Source organism: Silene latifolia, chromosome 7 (genome assembly GCF_048544455.1).
Source record: "Silene latifolia isolate original U9 population chromosome 7, ASM4854445v1, whole genome shotgun sequence".
NCBI classification, from domain to species: domain Eukaryota; kingdom Viridiplantae; phylum Streptophyta; class Magnoliopsida; order Caryophyllales; family Caryophyllaceae; genus Silene; species Silene latifolia.
Genome location: NC_133532.1, coordinates 117824972 through 117843193, shown reverse-complemented (window position 1 = coordinate 117843193; position 18222 = coordinate 117824972). Strand labels below are relative to the sequence as shown.

At 42.9% G+C, this 18222-nt stretch overlaps 1 protein-coding gene and 1 long non-coding RNA gene across 2 annotated transcripts; both read left to right on the top strand.

Annotated features, from left to right (window-relative positions):
• Positions 1–664: 664 nt before the first annotated feature.
• LOC141590589 (uncharacterized) lies at positions 665–1753 on the top strand. Its single transcript, XM_074411165.1, has one exon. The coding sequence runs from the start codon at positions 665–667 to the stop codon at positions 1751–1753; it is 1089 nt and encodes a 362-aa protein (XP_074267266.1).
• Positions 1754–5746: 3993 nt separating this feature from the next.
• LOC141591286 (uncharacterized) lies at positions 5747–9402 on the top strand. Its single transcript, XR_012520786.1, has 3 exons — positions 5747–6104; positions 7975–8184; positions 9059–9402. It is a non-coding gene; the product is annotated as an uncharacterized LOC141591286 (long non-coding RNA).
• Positions 9403–18222: the final 8820 nt, after the last annotated feature.

Below are 18222 nucleotides of genomic sequence, written 5' to 3'. Positions count from 1 at the left end.
CAAAACCTCAAAGTCCAAGTTTATCATCTACAACCAACACTTATATATGAAACTATGAAAGCAATTATGAAGAAAGTCGCAGAAAAATCAACCCGATCAAAAAAAAAAATACAAAAAAATCAAGCTACTCGGCTTCAGTTAGCTAATATTCTATAATTTGAGATTTTGTGCTTCGTGGTTCTTAATTAAAGTTAGAGCTATTATAGATATAAGTTAGTTAAGGCTTTAACTAACTGCTTTGTAACTAACCTAGAACCTAGCTAACTAATTCTGTTAGAACTAACCATAGTTAGTTAGAGTTAGTTGGTTAAGAGAAGGTCGGTGATCTATTTGTATAAATATAAGAACATCAAGCTTTCCTGATGTATCTTTGAATAATATAATTCTTAGTTTCTATTCTTTCTATCTTCCTCTACGATTCTTACATCAATCTTAAATCACACAATTAATCAATCATAATCATTGAGGTTGGGTTTTAATATGGTATCAGTCGTCAGCTATATGATTCTGGTGATTTGATCTATTCCTTGCTTGAATATTACAAGGATAGAGGTATCATTTCTATCGCTTCCGCAACAATCTTCATCTTCTTGATTTGTTACTCTGTTCTTTTTCTCCTCAAAAATATCATTTTCTTTCAATTTTTTGTTACCATTTCTTCATCATGCCTGAAAACGAGAATTCATCAAACACAAACTTTGATTACTATGATGATCCACTTTTCTTATCACAATCTGATCAACCAAATGCATCTCTCACTACTTTTCCTTTTGATGGTCATGATTTTATGGGATGGAAAAGGGAGGTGCTTATGAGTTTGGCTGCAAAAAATAAATTTGGGTTTATAGATGGGTCTGTGATAAAGCCTCCTGTGACTGATAAAAGACACAATCAATGGATACGATGTGATTTTATGGTTATGCGTTGGGTGTCTAATTCTTTGGAGAAGCCATTAAAGGAGAGCTTGAAGTATGTTCGGTCTTCTAAAGAACTATGGTCAGAGTTGTTAGAGAGGTATGGTCAGGCGAACGCACTTGAGATCTATCAGTTAACTAAAGAACTAGGTGCTGTAGTTCAGGACAACTTGTCTCTGGTTGAATATTATGGTAAGCTCAAGAGTTTGTGGGAAACCTTGGATTGCTTGGATCCATTACCTGTTTGTTCCTGTGGAAAGATAGATCTTTGCACTTGTACCCTGATGAGAAGAATGGTGGACAGGGATAACAATGCTAAGTTGATTCAGTTTCTCATGAATCTAAATTCTGGTTATGATGGAATCCGCACTCAAATTCTTTCCATGGATTCTCTCCCTTCCATTGGTAAAGTTCTTGGTCTTTTACAAAAGATAGAGCGTCAAAAACAAATCACTGATGCTATGGGTTCTTTGACTGAAGCAAATGCATACGCGAGTTACAGGAATACTGAGCATAAGAAAGGGGGTTATCAGGGAGTCAAGACTTCAGATATTGCCACTAAACACTGTGATAATTGCAACAGAGATGGTCATACCAGGGAGACCTGTTTTGGCTTGGTCAAGTGTCCCCATTGCCAAAAGACGGGTCATAATCCAGTAAATTGTTTTGTGATTAAGGGTTTTCCTGGAGACAGAGGGAAAGGCAAGGCTAAGGTTGGTTCTGGTTATCCCAAAAGAGGAGCTAATGCTGCTGATCTTTTACTTGATTCTCCCTTGGATGAAGATCCTATTTCCCGGCGGATCGTACAGGTTGCAGTGCTAATTCCAGTTCTTTATTAACTGATGATATGCTAGATGGTTTGGTTACTTCTGTTGTAGATCAGGTTCTGAAAAGAATTTCTGATCAACAACCTCTTGTTTCCTCTGCTAATTTTGCAGGTAAGTTTACTCCATTATCTTGTGCATTTACTGCTAATAAATCTGGTTATATGCATGATTGGATTGTGGACACTGGAGCATCAGATCATATGACACATGATCTTAATATTTTGACTGATGTTAAAGTGTTTAAGAAACCAATAAGAGTTGGTTTACCTGATGGTAGTGTTAAACTAGTACACAAGTTGGGTTCTGTTGCATTAACTGATAGTCTAAAATTATTGAATGTCTTCTTTATTCCTGATTTCAAGCAAAATCTTTTGTCAGTTGGGAAGTTACTTGACCATAATCGTTTAACTGTTGTTTTTACTGCTTATGGTTGTGAATTTCAGGCCCTTTCAAATAAGCTAGTTATTGCAAGGGGAACTAGGATGGGAGATTTATACAGGTTTAATAGGACATTGCAGACTGTGGGTGTTAATCAATCTGTTGGTTTAGTTAAAGCACTAGTTCATAATAAATTTCAGAATTCAAATAGTAATAGCTTGTTAAGTCCTTTTACTCTTCAGAATTATGCTTCTTATGCATCTTCAAAAGTTTTAGATTTGTTTCATGTAAGGTTAGGGCACATGTCTGTTGAGAAATTGAAGTATGTACCTGACTTTCAGAATGTAATAAAAAGAGATTTTACTTGCAATACTTGTATCTATGCTAAACATCACAGATTGCCTTTTCCTGCTAGTTCAAGTAGGGCTACTAGATGCTTTGAGTTGATTCATTTGGATGTATGGGGTCCATACAGGACACCTTCTATGACAGGAGCTAAGTCTTTTCTGACTATTTTAGATGATTACTCTCGTAATACATGGACAATTCTTTTTCAAAACAAAGATCAAGTTGCAAATTTGATAAAAGATTACATTTTATATGTTGAAAATCAGTTTGACAGCAAGATAAAGATAGTTAGATAAGACAATGGTACTGAATTTTTGCAGCAACATTGTGATTCTTTATTTAAATCTAGAGGAGTTTTGCATCAAACCAGTATTGTAGGCACTCCCCAACAGAATGGGAGGGTTGAACGTAAGCATAGACACTTATTGGAGACTGTTAGGGCTCTTAGATTACATGCTAATTTGCCCATTAAATTTTGGGGAGACTGCCTTCTTACAGCTACCCATCTAATTAACTTAATGCCATCTTCTGCTATTCAAAACAAGATACCTTATGAATTGCTTTTTGGGGAGAAACCATCTTATGATACTTTGAGAGTGTTTGGTTGTAGTTGTTTTGCTACAATGCCACCTACTTTTAGTGATAAGTTTGGTTCAAGGGCAAGGCATTGTATTTTTATTGGGTATCCACATAGGCAAAAAGGTTATAGATTATATGATTTGGTGTTACATAAGATTTTTGTCAGCAGAGATGTCAGATTTCAAGAGAATGTTTTTCCTTTTAAGCAAGATAAAAGTTATGATAACTTGGATATCACAACCAATGAGTTAGTGAATCCTGCTACTTCTTCAATTATTATTAATTCTCAAGAGCCAGTCAACAATACTCAAAGTCAGGAAACTGGGATACCAACCAGTACAAGTATCCCTGCTTCTGTTGAAGCTGCAGCAGAGGGGCAGGTTGTTGAACCTGTCAGAAGATCATCAAGATCCAGACAAGTTTCCTCTTCCTTACAAGATTATCACTACAAGTTACCTGGCAAAGGATCACATCATCGCAAGTACATCACTTGCCGCATTCCAGCAACTGTTTACCCGCTTTGGAGGGTTATGATCCTGAGTATGTTGGATCTCTTGCTAATGTTATGCAAGAGCATGAGCCTTATTCTTACTATCAAGCAAAGACTGATGAAAGATGGGTCCAAGCTATGCAAAAGGAAGTTCAGGCTCTAGAGGATAATCACACTTGGGAGGTTGTTTCATTGCCACCAGGACACAAACCCATTGGATCTAAATGGGTGTATAAGATAAAGTATCAACCTGATGGTACAGTTGAGAGGTTTAAAGCTAGGTTGGTAGCCAAGGGGTTCAACCAAGTTAAAGATAAGGACTATAAACACACATTCTCTCCAGTTGCTAAATTCACTACTGTTAGAACTTTACTAGCAGTGGCAGCAGCAAGAGATTGGCCATTATTCCAGTTAGATATCAATAATGCCTTCTTACATGGCTTTATTGATGAAGATGTATATATGAAGCCACCTGAGGGTTATGAGATAGAACCAGGCAAAGTCTGTAAGCTTAGAAGATCATTGTATGGGTTGAAACAAGCAAGTAGACAATGGAATAAGGAGCTTACTCTCTTTCTGAAAGGTTTGGGTTATATACAATCTAGACAAGACTATTCTCTATTCACAAAAGAGGACTTAAAGACTAAGGATTTTACAGTTCTGTTAGTTTATGTTGATGACATGCTATTAACTGGTACATCAACTCAAAATTGATGCGATCAAGCAACAAACTAGATAAAGCATTCTCCATTAAAGATTTAGGAAAACTAAGGTACTTTCTTGGTCTAGAGATCTCCGAGAATGTGAGGGGATGATGATAAACCAAAGGAAGTATATCATGGATATTTTAGCAGTTTGCGGATGGAAAATTGCATAGATGCAGCTTAAATTTCCTATGCAAAAGGGTCTTAAGCTTTCAACCGAACAGGGTGAATTAATGGACAATCCCGAGCAAAAGACAGCGCCTGGTAGGAAGATTGCTATATCTTAATATGTCACGGCGGATATTTCCTACGGTGTTCAAAGATTTGAGTCAATTTGTCTCTCAACCAAGGGTACCCCATATGCAAAGCCGCATTACATGTTGTCAAATATTTGAAGAGCAGCATTAATGCAGGCCTATTCTACAAGTCTAACAATGATCTTCAGTTAACTGCCTTCAGTGATGCAGATTGGGGCCAATGTGCCTACTACTGCAGGTCTCTTAGTGGCTACTGCATCATGTTAGGACAGTCCTTGATCTCTTGGAAGACCAAGAAACAAGTGACTGTCAGCAAAAGCACTGCAGAGTCAGAATATCGCAGTTTATCTTATGCAACATCTGAATTGATCTGGTTGGCAGCAGTTCTTAAAGATCTACATATTTCTATCACTCATCCAATATCTTTATACTGTGATAACAACGCAGCAATCCATATCACAGAAAATCCAGTTTTCCATGAGAGAACCAAACATTTGAATATCGACTGCCACTTTGTCAGGGACAAACAACTAGAAGGGTTTCTAATTACCAAGCATATCAGGACTGGCAATCAACTAGCTGATATAATGACAAAACCCCTAGGGGCTGATCAGCATTCTTATCTCTCTCATAAGCTTGACCGATCTTTCAAACCAGTCCGACAAGGGGGAATATTATAGATATAAGTTAGTTAAGGCTTTAACTAACTGCTTTGTAACTAACCTAGAACCTAGCTAACTAATTCTGTTAGAACTAACCATAGTTAGTTAGAGTTAGTTGGTTAAGAGAAGGTCGGTGATCTATTTGTATAAATATAAGAACATCAAGCTTTCCTGATGTATCTTTGAATAATATAATTCTTAGTTTCTATTCTTTCTATCTTCCTCTACGATTCTTACATCAATCTTAAATCACACAATTAATCAATCATAATCATTGAGGTTGGGTTTTAATAAGAGCCCATAAAATATTAACTATACACTACTACAAATTTAGGCAAAGATGACGCTCTTTTAAGAACGGTTGGACACGGAACCATCTTCTACTATCCATATAGGTTTGGCGCCATTGATCGTCATATACATATCACGGTTAATACTGTGAACCGTCCTTATTGTATAAATATTAAGGACGGTTGGTCAAAGCAACCGTCATGGTTTAAAACCGAGGACGGTTCAAATAGACAATCGGTCTCTTGTGTTAAATAAAGAAGACGGTTCCAACATCAACCGTCCTCTTTCTAATACATTACACCATCACGCCCCCAAATATTTACAACTCTAATTAAATTTCACATTCTTGCTCCTCCACCCTAACATACTGCATGCCTAACCCATCACCATCAACAACCACGCCCTAACCCATCACCATCAACCACCACGCCCTAACCCATCACCATCAGCCACCTTCCACCATTTTCCCTATGTAATTTTATCCCAACCACCCGAACCCATTCGCCCTAACCCTAACCCATTCACACTAACGCCAATCACCAGGCACCAATCGAACACTTTCTTTCACCACCATGAACACGCCGCTGCTGGTCATCCACGCCGCTTGTTATACACGTCGTCGGTTGTCGTAGCCTCCCGCCTCTCTTTTTATTGGTACCACTTCTACTTTGGCTATATTTATATTGTTATTTGAATAAATTTTGAGTAATTTGTTTTGTGATATAAAGTTTATAAAGTTGTTACTGTAAATATGCTTTAATTTGTGTTGGATTCGATTTGCTAGTGTTTGATTGTGGTCAATTTAGGGAAATTATATCATTTGTTTGAAGGTTAATGGTAGTCAATTATGTGTTGTTATGTGTGTTGACATGCCTCTGCTGTTTTGGGTTCATATTAATTTGAGTCGAATTGGTTAATAGCCAAGTTACAGTTAAACAGAAGAAACGAACAATATAATTGTGCTATACTACAAATTAAGACTTATAGAATGGTAGGGAACGGAAGTGTCTTCTATTTTCTGTCGAGTATGCTAGAATGTGATCGTATGTAGTAAGAAGACCATGAACACGAGTGTAAAACTACAATGATTAAGACTTGTGAGTCGTTGTTTGTAGTTTGAGACCATCGTGAACTATGCATAAAGTTGGATATTAGTGCCTCAGTTAAGCACCAATATATACCATGAGAAAAATGTAAGAATAGAAGCTAATATCAAATTATTAGGCGCATCAATAGAAGGGACAATATCTCTACTGAAATTTAGCCTTACCCTAACTGTGTGAACTCTTGCATAACTGCTGCAATTTCCCTATCAAGCTGCATAACATGGATTGATTGCTAAAATAGAACATTAGATATATTAGTGCATCACAACATACATAAGCTTAAGTGGTTTAGTACCAACCTTTTTGAAGGTAAGTTAGAGACTATTAAAGAAGTGGCTACAAGCACCATCACAATACTTTAAAGCTGTACTTATTCAAGAGACAGTGAAGAATAGACAATTTCAATAATAGTTTTCATAGTATAAGCGAAGACATGAAGTCTTGTGCATCTATAAAAGCTAGAAATCAACCAACGGGCCAAAAGAAAACAACTTCTTACAGGAAAAAGTTGAGGCCTTGGGATATTCAAGTCAAACAACCCAACAAGATCACCATGAATGCAATTACGCAAATACATGGCTATATGTCGACTGAAAAACCAGAGAAAATAAGTTCTAATAATACAAAAAGAAAATGACATTATTGGCTTTATTGACTACACCTTGTACAATTTGATAGATAATAGTACACGCTCAAGGCCGTCTTACATAAACTATAGCTTAAGGTCGTCTTATATAAACTATAGTATGCCAGAATGTGATGTTGATACTGCTCATGAACAAGTATTCAAGAATGTGATCTCGAGATTGATTGCTGTAACATGATCTCGGTCATTTCAGTACGATAATGACATATATCACGTTGAACATGATTACGTTACCTGTTAAAAGTTTATAATTCAGTTGTATCACCCAAGTGTTGGATGTTGAACAAGTCTCGAGTTCCAATTATTTGCTGATTAAATTTTATTTTAATCTTGCTGTCATATGAGTGATCTTTTGTATTCTGATTATGGGAAAGGTGGAATACTGCTGGCCTATGAAAAGTCTCAGAGTCTCATTTTTCTATGCGTTCATAGTGGGAAAGAAGTTATCTGAACTGATAAGCGAGTAGTCAGACGCCTGGAACAGAGGCTACAGAGCAGAATCGCTGGCGCAATCAGAGTTAACACAGGCTGTTATAGAGTTGATTTAGTTGTGACTATAACTTTTACAAGCATTTATGGTCATTGGTGTAGCGGTGTCTCGTGTAAAGACTGCAAATATGCTTGTCATGAGGTGACAAGAGAAGATATATTGTATAGTAACACAATAAGTAGACGTAGTTTTAAAATATCATTTGTGTTTTATCTGGACAAAACGTTAATGTGTTTCAATTTCTTTAACTTGCTGATTATATGTTTATTTTGACTCGTGCAGGGGGCATTCGCAGTTAAGAGGGAACATGAAGATTGGTGTCTTAGTAAAGCAGGAGAGTTCTAGAGAAAGTGAAAGACTAAGTTAGTCCGTGAGTGGTTATACGATGAGGAGACGGGGGCTATCCAGAGGACAAAACCGAGCTTGTGGCAGCAGATAACTCAAGATGAGTGGAATGCATTTGTGGCCCCACTTACTACCGATGCATTTCAGGTAATTTTAATGTCTTAATAAGCTTAAATAAATTTTGTCCCAGTTCAAGTTTATATGCTGTGAGACGGTTACTTAAGGTGTAAAATGATGTTTAGAGGCTGCAAATTAATGTTGTATATTGTCAGACGGTTTTCTGTGATGTAAACTGAGCTTTGGAGGCTGCAGATGTTTTGATGCTGTCAGACGGTTTTTTGGTGAATATAAAAATTGATGCTGTCAGACAGTTTGTTGTGATGTAAACCGATGTTTTGAATTTAATGTTTAGAGGCGCTGTTGATTTAATCCAAATATGTTACTTCCAGCACAAGTACTAATTACTCCTGTCATCGCAAGCAAGTTATTAGATCCTAGAATTAGTAGCAGATTATATCAAAATTTGATGGCTGATTAGAGTTAGCATCCCGGATTACTTTAGTATGTCACTTGCAAATATTCATGATCATTAGAAATGGCCTTTTCTACACTTTATAACTTATAATGGTTTGCCATTTCTGTTAAATAAATTTACAGTATTAAGGTGTTGAAGTCGACCTTTTGAACTAGCGACGGAGAGTAAAACTTCATACTAATTTACTTCTTTGGGCTTAGATATATCTTGAAAGCAATAAAAATAACAAATAAATAAATTGCTTGTTTTTCTTATATGCACCTGTAATCCTTAGGGGGGTTAAATTGATCATCAAGCAGTAAGGAAAGGATTTTTAACAAATGCTGAATCAATGGCCCCCTGTAGTTTTTTCTGATGTGAATTGATGGTTAGAGGCTATAATAGATGATTCTATGCTGTCAGACAATTGTTTTTTTGCTGTAAACTTCTGTTTTGGGCTAAAAACTCATTAATATTTTAGCTAACTTAAGTTAATGCTTTTTTTAGAAAGGGAACTTTGTTGCAAAGGGATGTCCATTGGAGAAACATGATCGATATTTAACCTGGCTAAGCGCTCACAAGTCTATGAATGGAGATATGACAGATTACATATGCATTGCGGTTTAAGGCGACGGTATTTGAAGATAATGTTTAAAGTATTAGCTTAGACAGCTTAAGTAATGTTGTGTGGATGGAAGAACTTGTGTTAGTGATTGAGTTGAACGATCAATTGTCGATAGTTTGTATTTTGCCGGGTGAAACTTATTCCATTTTGTTTGGTTGGATTTAGATTGTAAATGTAAAATTGGCTTGATTTATGAAATCTACAACGATTTTTCAGCTATACGACTATTATCGTATGGGGCATGAATGAAACGATTTTATTTCAAAAATCTAGTGGTAAAAGACCACGAATTTGTGCCAAAACTGTGCTGGATATATTCATAAATTCGCGCTAAATTGATTTTAAACAAATGTAAAGATGACGGTTCCTTAACAAAGCGTGGTGAAAATAGGGCAAAAATAAGGCGTGCCATGTATACAAAACAAGACGGTTGATGATAGGAACCGTCCTCTTATGTTTTTGCAAAGAAGACGGTTCAAGACCACAACCGTCCTCTTATTAAATGCAAAAGAGGACGGTTTGACTTTACGACAACCGTGCTCTTAGGCAACGACGACGGGTGAAATAAAGACGGTTTGTTTTAGATTTAAGGACGGTTTTTGACCGTCCTCTTTGCCCATTTTTGTAGTAGTGATAACCTTGTTGATAACCTTATAATCGTACATAAGATATGCAAGCAAATGTTTTAGATTATCAATTTGTACATGTAAATTCAACTTTTCTCATCAAACTAATTCAAATCTAGGGCATTCTTAGTAGGAGCCATGAGGAGATGAAAAGGTACAAAAAAGAAGGTGAAATACTTAATTTTCGTATGAGTGATAAACGAATAATATATGGATTATATATAGAAAATGAAAATAAAGTATGCTATGAAAATGTATAATTAAATTTGCGAGATGAGAAGGATAGCCTGATTCAATTCATGGGCATGATTTTGGAAGGATTGAACAATATAATTTGGAGATGACATCTACCAATATAGTAAAACCTAAACCAATAACTAAAAAGAAGAAATTTATAGCTATAGTGCAATATATAACGATTGAATCATGAACAAAAATGTTGCTCCTTAATAATGGAAATTCATCCTTAGTAAATTGCACATATGAAATCATGATAAGAGCCGCGACAAAGAAAAAAAAAACTAATTGAAGAAAGTTTGAGCACATTACCGATATAACCGCATTCTCAATTCCGCACAAATAGGATTATACATCCAGTTGTACCATAAACATTGTACAACCAAGGTATAAGAATTCGAGCTTATATGTATTCTTTCTGAGCTAATGCAAAGTTCATGTTTTTAATATGTAAATGAATGAGCTCAATACTTTCTAATAAAGCTCATATTTTTTAACATAAAGCTCGGATACTTTATCACAAAGCTCAGATTCTACACCGTACAACATATACAATTGGTTGTATAGTCCATGAATTGTCAATTCCGTTAGCAAAGAAATCGTAGATGTTGAGTATAGAACTCATGAAAAAAGGTGGGAGGAAAACTTTAATCAGTGTTGAGGAAAAGATGGGCCGCGGGGGTTGAAGAATATCTTTTATTTTTTGACATAAGGTTGATCTTTCACTTGTTATCAGGGAAATAATTAGGGTTGGTGAAGGGGTATGGTAGGCAAGTGAGCAAGTAGGCGGGAAAAAGGAGTGTGTTATGGTTCTTGTTTTATTATTTTATATAGATAGATGCAATTCATGTAGGCATTCCCACCTACCCAGGGGACCTAGGTAAGCAACTTCCTCCATTATGGAGGAATTAGAGTTCCAAGGTAATTCTGTTTCATGTGAATTGGGGTAACCAAACAAGTTAGGGTTTTGCAATTCACATGAATTGGAATTCCTGTGTTATTTAATGGGTAACCAAACAACCCCTTAGTATAAGGGGGATTAGCTACCCAATCCTAGTTATTGGAAATTGATGGGGCATATTCTGCACCGCTGACCAAGTCAACATATTGAGCAAGGTCAAGGGTATCCACAGCAAAGTCAACGACTTAGACAGTCTAGCCGATGGAGCCCATCGGCCTGTCACCTGGGTCTCGGCTTGGCAACCAGCCAGCCGGGGCACATATCCACGTACTCATATCCAAGACCCCTCGGCCGGCCTGCCGTAGGTCCATCGGCCGAGGGTGAAACGGTCTTTTCACCTGCTAGCCACTTGGCCACTTGGCCACTACGTGACAAAAGGTAAAAGTCTATAAATACTCCTCAACCTTCATTGAGGAAAGGATCCACAAATTGACCTAATAACCACTATTCATCTGGTAATATCTTCCTTATCTCTCTACAATACACTCTTAGCCAAGTTACAACAACTTACCTCTCTAAGTTTACTGACTTGAGCGTCGGAGTGAGTACGCTCGGCCAGAGCCGAGCCCTCAGTTTGTTCATCGTTTCAGGAAACCGTAAGGAGAATTCAAGCAAAGGACATCATTCTACGAGCTACGAGTGGTAACAAATATCTGCTCTGGAATTACACCCGGAACAATTGGCGCCGTCTGTGGGAAAAGACACTAGAAGCTAGTCACATTCATTCCCAAACAAAAACAAAAACACAAAAAACCAACCCAAAAAGCTAAGAAGATGTCAAAACAACAAGTAGTCGTGACCGACGAAACCGAGCCACACCAAGATGATACATTTCACCACTCTGGAGTCGTGCAGCCCTCCACCGGCGGAGTAATCCAGCCAGAATTCGGAATGCCGAAAATACCGGACACGCCGTCGCCCGCCAACCAGGTCACCATCATGGGACAGGTGGTTGACGTAGCAAAACTGAAGACGCTCCTGGACCTAATTGGGAGTACGCCGGCTCACACTGTCACGCCGACAGGAGCGGCGGAAACCGCCCAGGAGACCAGGGCCCAAAACGTGACTCCGAGAAACTTGAACGGAGCGCTGGGAGAAGCCGACCTCATCAAGACGCCGGAGGAGCCCAAGGTGGTCGTGGTGAACATAAGTCCTTCTCGCACTCGGGAGAGGACAGCATCGCCGCAACACCGACGCGGCACACCCCGGAGGAACCAGAGAAGCCCGACTCAGGAGAGTCGGAGAAGAAGCCCGAGTCGGAGAAAGAGTCCTTCCCGCTACGAGAAGAGAAGCCGGACTAGGAATGCGAGGAGTCGGTCGCCGCGTGTCATTCGACACGTGGTCAAGCAGCCACTCAGTGATTATGTCCTTGACACCGCTGTGCCAACTAAGCTGAAGTTGCCGGCGTTCACATACAAAGGGGATAGCGACCCAACCGACCACGCCGAGGCCTTCGAGTCTTACATGTCGGTATGGGAGCAGCCCGACGAGGTCTGGTGCCGAGTCTTCCCGACAACTCTGCATGGGATGGCTCAGAATTGGTACAAGGGGCTCCCCGACGGTTCGGTATACTGTTTCGCCGACCTAAAGGACGCCTTCTTAGCCCAATACTCTTGCAACAAGAGGAGGGCCGTGGAGACATCGGACCTCCTAACTATCAAACAGGGGGAGGGCGAGTCCCTACGAAGCTATGTGAAGAGGTTCGACGGTGGGCCAGATTCGGAGATCAACCCCGAATCGGCGCGGCTTTGCGCGATGAAGGGCCTCCCAGAGGGAAACTTAAAAGACGAGTTCATCAAGCACGGGGGCCTTGGCCTAGACGCCGCTAGGAAGATGGCCGACCAGGCCATCAAGGTGGAAGACTATCACAAGACCTGGTTAGGCCCCAGCGAGGCTGAGCCCTCAGAAACAAAAAGCCGCCGGGATGACAACCCGGATGAGAGACGCCGTGACAATAACAGGTCACGGTCCGATGATAGACGCCGTGACAATAACGGGTCACGGTCCGATGATAAACGCCGTGACAATAACAGGTCACGGTCTGATAGATCCGCCAGGAAACAGGACTCGACGGGCGCCGGGGGGAGTTCGGGAATGTTTTACCAAAGGCATTAAAATGATAAAACCCCTCTGATCGCATCGGCCGCCGAAGTCTTCGCCCTGAGCAGAAACGAGGGCCAGAAGTGGGAACGGCCTCCCAAGCCGAAAGGAGACGGTGACACGAGCCAGTACTGCGAGTATCACGGTTGCACCGGTCACCTCACTGACAACTGCCGGCATCTGAAGAATGCCATTGAAGAGCTAATCCGGAAGGGAAGCCTCGACAAGTATGTGGCCAAAGGCCAGAAGACTGACGCCAGCGGCTCTGACAAGAAATCCGCTTTTCAACGGTTAGGAGTAATCCATGTGGTCATCGGGGGGGACGAAAACGGTGGGTCGGCTCATGGGCACAAACGGCACCTAAACGAGCTGTATCAGGCCATCAACTTTGTGCCAAACACAGCGACCGCCCATGACATTCCCGATATGACTATTGGGAAGAAGGACTACGAGGGAGTCATCGCCCCTCACAGCGACCCGCTTGTCGTCAACTTGGACATATCCAACCACCTGGTGAAGAGGTGCCTGATTGACACAGGCGCCTACACGAACATCATGTTCAGGGAGTGCTTCCACAGCCTCGGCCTGAGAATCAAGGACTTGAGCCCCTGCACCCATCCGTTATACAACTTCTCCGGGGCTGGCATGGTACCCCTGGGTTCAATCAAGCTACCGGTGATGTTCGGCGAGGGTGATGCGGCCAAGAATGTCCTAGCTGAGTTCGTGGTCATCAACGACTCGTCGGCCTACAACGTTCTCATAGGCCGAGTCACTCTGAGCGAGGCCGACGCGGTAATGTCCATCCGGGCTCTTACACTTTTGTATGTCTCGGACCGGGGGGAAGCGCAAAAGCTCGTCTCCAAGGACGAGAGGGACGAGGTGGTCAACGTCCAGATATACGCCGAGAGGGATGCAACATGCAATCCTCAAAGTGGCAAGACAATCGAGAGAGGGGAAAAAGCCCATCCTTACAACAAGGCGACCTCATGGATACAACTGACGTCTGACAAGGGGGGTGAGCCTTTAGCGAGCCCTTAGGGCATTGGCGATTTTGCGAAAACTTTGTATGGCGGCGGAGGTGTCCAAAACAGTTGTGGGCACCCCTACGCATATTTGTATCTAATGTAGAATAATCTAAGTTTTCCCATCAAAGTGCTCATTTTTCCCGCGGTCGTTATGAATAAACAGACGCCGTCTCATACTGTCAATTGGACAAGAGCGGTGGTCTCTACCAAGAAGCCGACGCCGTCTCATACTGTCCTTCCGACAAGAGCGGCGGTCGTTATGAAGAAACAGACGCCGTCTCATACTGTCAATTGGACAAGAGCGGTGGTCTCTACCAAGAAGCCGACGCCGTCTCATACTGTCCTTCCGACAAGAGCGGCGGTCGTTATGAAGAAACAGACGCCGTCTCATACTGTCAATTGGACAAGAGCGGTGGTCTCTAACAAGAAGCCGACGCCGTCTCATACTGTCCTTCCGACAAGAGCGGCGGTCGTTATAAAGAAACAGACGCCGTCTCACACTGTCAATTGGACAAGAGCGGTGGTCTCCATGAAGAAACGTAGCGCTGTGGCAGTCACCCCAAATAGTAGACGCTTCGGCAGTCACTTAAAGTGGTAGACGCCGCGTAACACGCTATCCAGCAACAGACGCCGGCTCACACTGTCAATTGGACAAGAGCGGTGGTCTCCATGAAGAAACGTAGCGCTGTGGCAGTCACCCCAAATAGTAGACGCTTCGGCAGTCACTTAAAGTGGTAGACGCCGCGTAACACGCTATCCAAAGAATGACGCCGCTCACATCACAATTGGACAAGAGCGGTGGTCTCCATGAAGAAACGTAGCGCTGTGGCAGTCACCCCAAATAGTAGACGCTTCGGCAGTCACTTAAAGTGGTAGACGCCGCGTAACACGCTATCCAGCAACAGACGCCGGCTCACACTGTCATAGACAAGAGCGGTGGTCTCCATGAAGAAACGTAGCGCTGTGGCAGTCACCCCAAATAGTGGACGCTTCGGCAGTCACTTAAAGTGGTAGACGCCGCGTAACACGCTATCCAGTAACAGACACCGACTCATACTGTCGTACCGACAAGAGCGGTGATCTCCATCAGAAAGAAGACGCCGCGACAGTCGCGGTCGGCACGGTTGATAAACAATCAAAATGCCTTAAAAGCGTTAAAAACAGTTGAGATACACACTCTAAACTACCTCGGTCAAGCCAAGGCGGAAACAAAAAGAAACGCTCAATTAATAACGTAAGAGGGCAACTCAGACAAAAACGAGTGAAGACCTCGGCCATGCCAAAGGCAAAGGAAACAAACTCTTATTAATAAATAACAGGTTACAGGTGAAAAGAATGGAGATGACGGCCGCCCCCGTTGGGATAAGCCAAAACACAACCTACCAAAGTTGTACAAAATACAAGGAAAGAAAAGCAAAAATTTGTAATATATCATTTAAAGCGCCAAAAGATGGCAGGGAGGAAGGCCTAAATAAATTGGCTCCCGAACAGCCGAAGCAGATCTACTGTAAACTTGTTCTCATCAAGCAGCACATGGTGTTAGTGAGGAGCTGAAGCAAATCTGCTGTAAACTTGTTCTCATCAAGCAGCCCATGGTATTAGTGAGGAGCTGAAGCTATCAGAGACGCCGGGTGAGCCTGGTGACGACCGCACGCCTCCCTATGCCTGTCGCTGCCCACCATCGGCAGCGGTAGCCGCATCTTCTTCAACAGGCAGCCCAGCAGCTTTTCTAGCAGCTTCAGCTTTGGCCTCAGCGTCATCAGCTGCCCTCATTTTCTCGGCTTCCTCCTTTGCCGCCTTAGCCTTCTCAGCAAGAGCAGCTTTCTCCGCGGCCGCCTCCTTCTCAATCTTCGCCCTCACCGCCTCCTTGGCCTTCTCCACCATGGCATTCTCCTTAGCCGCGAGCTTATCATCAAGCAGCTCGTCATATTTGCCCCACGGAAAGGAACCATCAAGAGGGAAAAGCTCCCCGATCACTTCCCTAGCAGCTCCTTCGGCCAAATCCCGGAATTCAGCGCACAGATTGGGAAGCATGACGGTTTGGAGCATCTCAATGTCCTCCTCCTTCTGCTTGATGATGGCCTCTTTTCCCCGAATCACCTCCGCCTGGGCCTTAAAAAGGCCCTTGGATTCGTTCCTCTGCTGAAGATAGAGGTCGGCACGCCCCTGAACAAGGTTACACTTCTCCAGCAGCTTCGCAGCTTCGGCTGCCGCAGCCTCGGCCTTGGCTCTCTCAGCAAGGACCTCCTTTTCAGCGTCCTCCCTGAGTTTTCTCTCAGCCAAGAGCGCCTTCTCAGCATCTCCCCTAAGCTTCCGCTCATTAAGGAGATCCAGCTTCGCCGACACAGCCACCCGCTTAGTGGCATTACGCTCATAGACAGCTCGAGCCACGGCCTTCTCCTGCTCCATGAGACGAGCACCGGTAACCACGTTCCACCTCGCCAGCTCCCTAATTAGCTTCGTGTCTTCCTCCATAAGCTGGGAGACGGAAGCCTTCTGGGATGAAGGGACAGTAGTAACAATTTGACCACCGACTGCGGGAGTGGGGAAGCCCTCTGGGATGAAGGGTTGACGGTGACGCCTTGATCACCAACCTGCGTAGAGGACCCCTCCACCTGCTGCCCAGCGAGAGCAAAAGCCGACTGCTGTTGGTCTGCAAAAATTTAATAAAGACATCAGTATCAACGTGTATCGACATATCAGAAAGCCTGGCTAAATTTGAGCCACGGGATAGATAGGTACCATGCTTGGCCTTCTTGACCGGAGGAGGCACCTCCTCGCCAGCAGTAGAGGCTGTCTTCTTCCTCTTACGAATGAGGGGAGATCCCTCCGCATCAGAGTCCCCCTCATCAGGAATATCGACAATCTCCACCTTCTTAGGAGGGGGGATAGGAGGTAGAACCGGGGTCGATGCCGTTTTCCGCGTCCGACGCACTACACCGCTAACGACCTTCGCCTGAGCCTCCTCCACGCTCAAGCCCTTCAGCCGTTGTTCCATAAGATCACTCGGCGACTTCCTGCGGTCGTGGGCTAGAGCCTTGGGATGCAAGTTAGCAACGGTTCCATCTTTGTGCAGCCCCATTCTCCAGAGAATATCCTCAGACAAGTCCGTTCCAAAGTGGTCTGCGAAAGAAACAAAGCAAGAGTTAAAGTAGGGGAAATGAATCGAAATTCGAGGAACAAGAGCATTAAGAACAACGATGGGCCTCACACCGACCCCACTCACCCTATGCTAGGGCCGGTATGAGGCCGACATGGCAGAGCGGCTCATCCTGAAGGATGATCTGCGTCGGGGGAATCCATCTTTTCGGCATCCCACTCTTGTCCACCTCAAAGAGCCTCATCGCCAGCCTCTCATCCTCCTTAAGATAGACACTGCTGGCGTCCATCTTGAGCTTCTTCCGGGAAACCCATCTATCGTGCTCCGCCTGAGTCTCACACCGCAAGTTAACTCGGTGCTGGAAGGAGCAGGGCAGCGGATAGTCATCCAGCACCTTAACGTACACCCACCGGCCTTGCCAGTCCTTGCAAGAAGAAAGTTTGTCGACAGAGACATAACCCGGCTCCATTTGCACACTGTGCCATCCGACGCGGCCAGCGAACGGTTTGAGATGATGAAGCCGGCGGAATAAATTCACCGTTGGGGCCTCTCCCTTGAAGAGACAGAGCCAGACAAAGCCGATTATGGTCCTCATGGCCAACGGGTGCAGTTGTGCAACGGCAACGTTCATGGCTCTAATAATAGCCATAACGTACCCATTCAGCGGAAACCGGAGCCCATACTCCAAATGACGCATATACACGCCGGTGTGGCCCGGTGGAGGGCAACAAACGGCATGGCCCTCCTCAGGGATAACAATTTTGTATCCCCTACCGAAGAAAAAATGGCCCTCGAAAAATTTCGCGCCTGAACAACTGGCGAGCTTATGAGTCCAAGCACGATCAAGACGGACCTTACAGGCGTCGCCGTGATCCAGACGTCGCCTCCCTTCATTAGGACGAGGCCTTTCCTCTTCATCACCGAAATCATCACCAAAATCACCATAGGAATCGTCATCCTCCCATTCCTCCAAAATTTGAGGATCAACTTCAGGAGA

Bases quoted from the DNA above. Each gene is read 5' to 3' on its own strand.
- LOC141590589 (XM_074411165.1), top strand. From the start codon at position 665: ATGCCTGAAAACGAGAATTCATCAAACACAAACTTTGATTACTATGAT.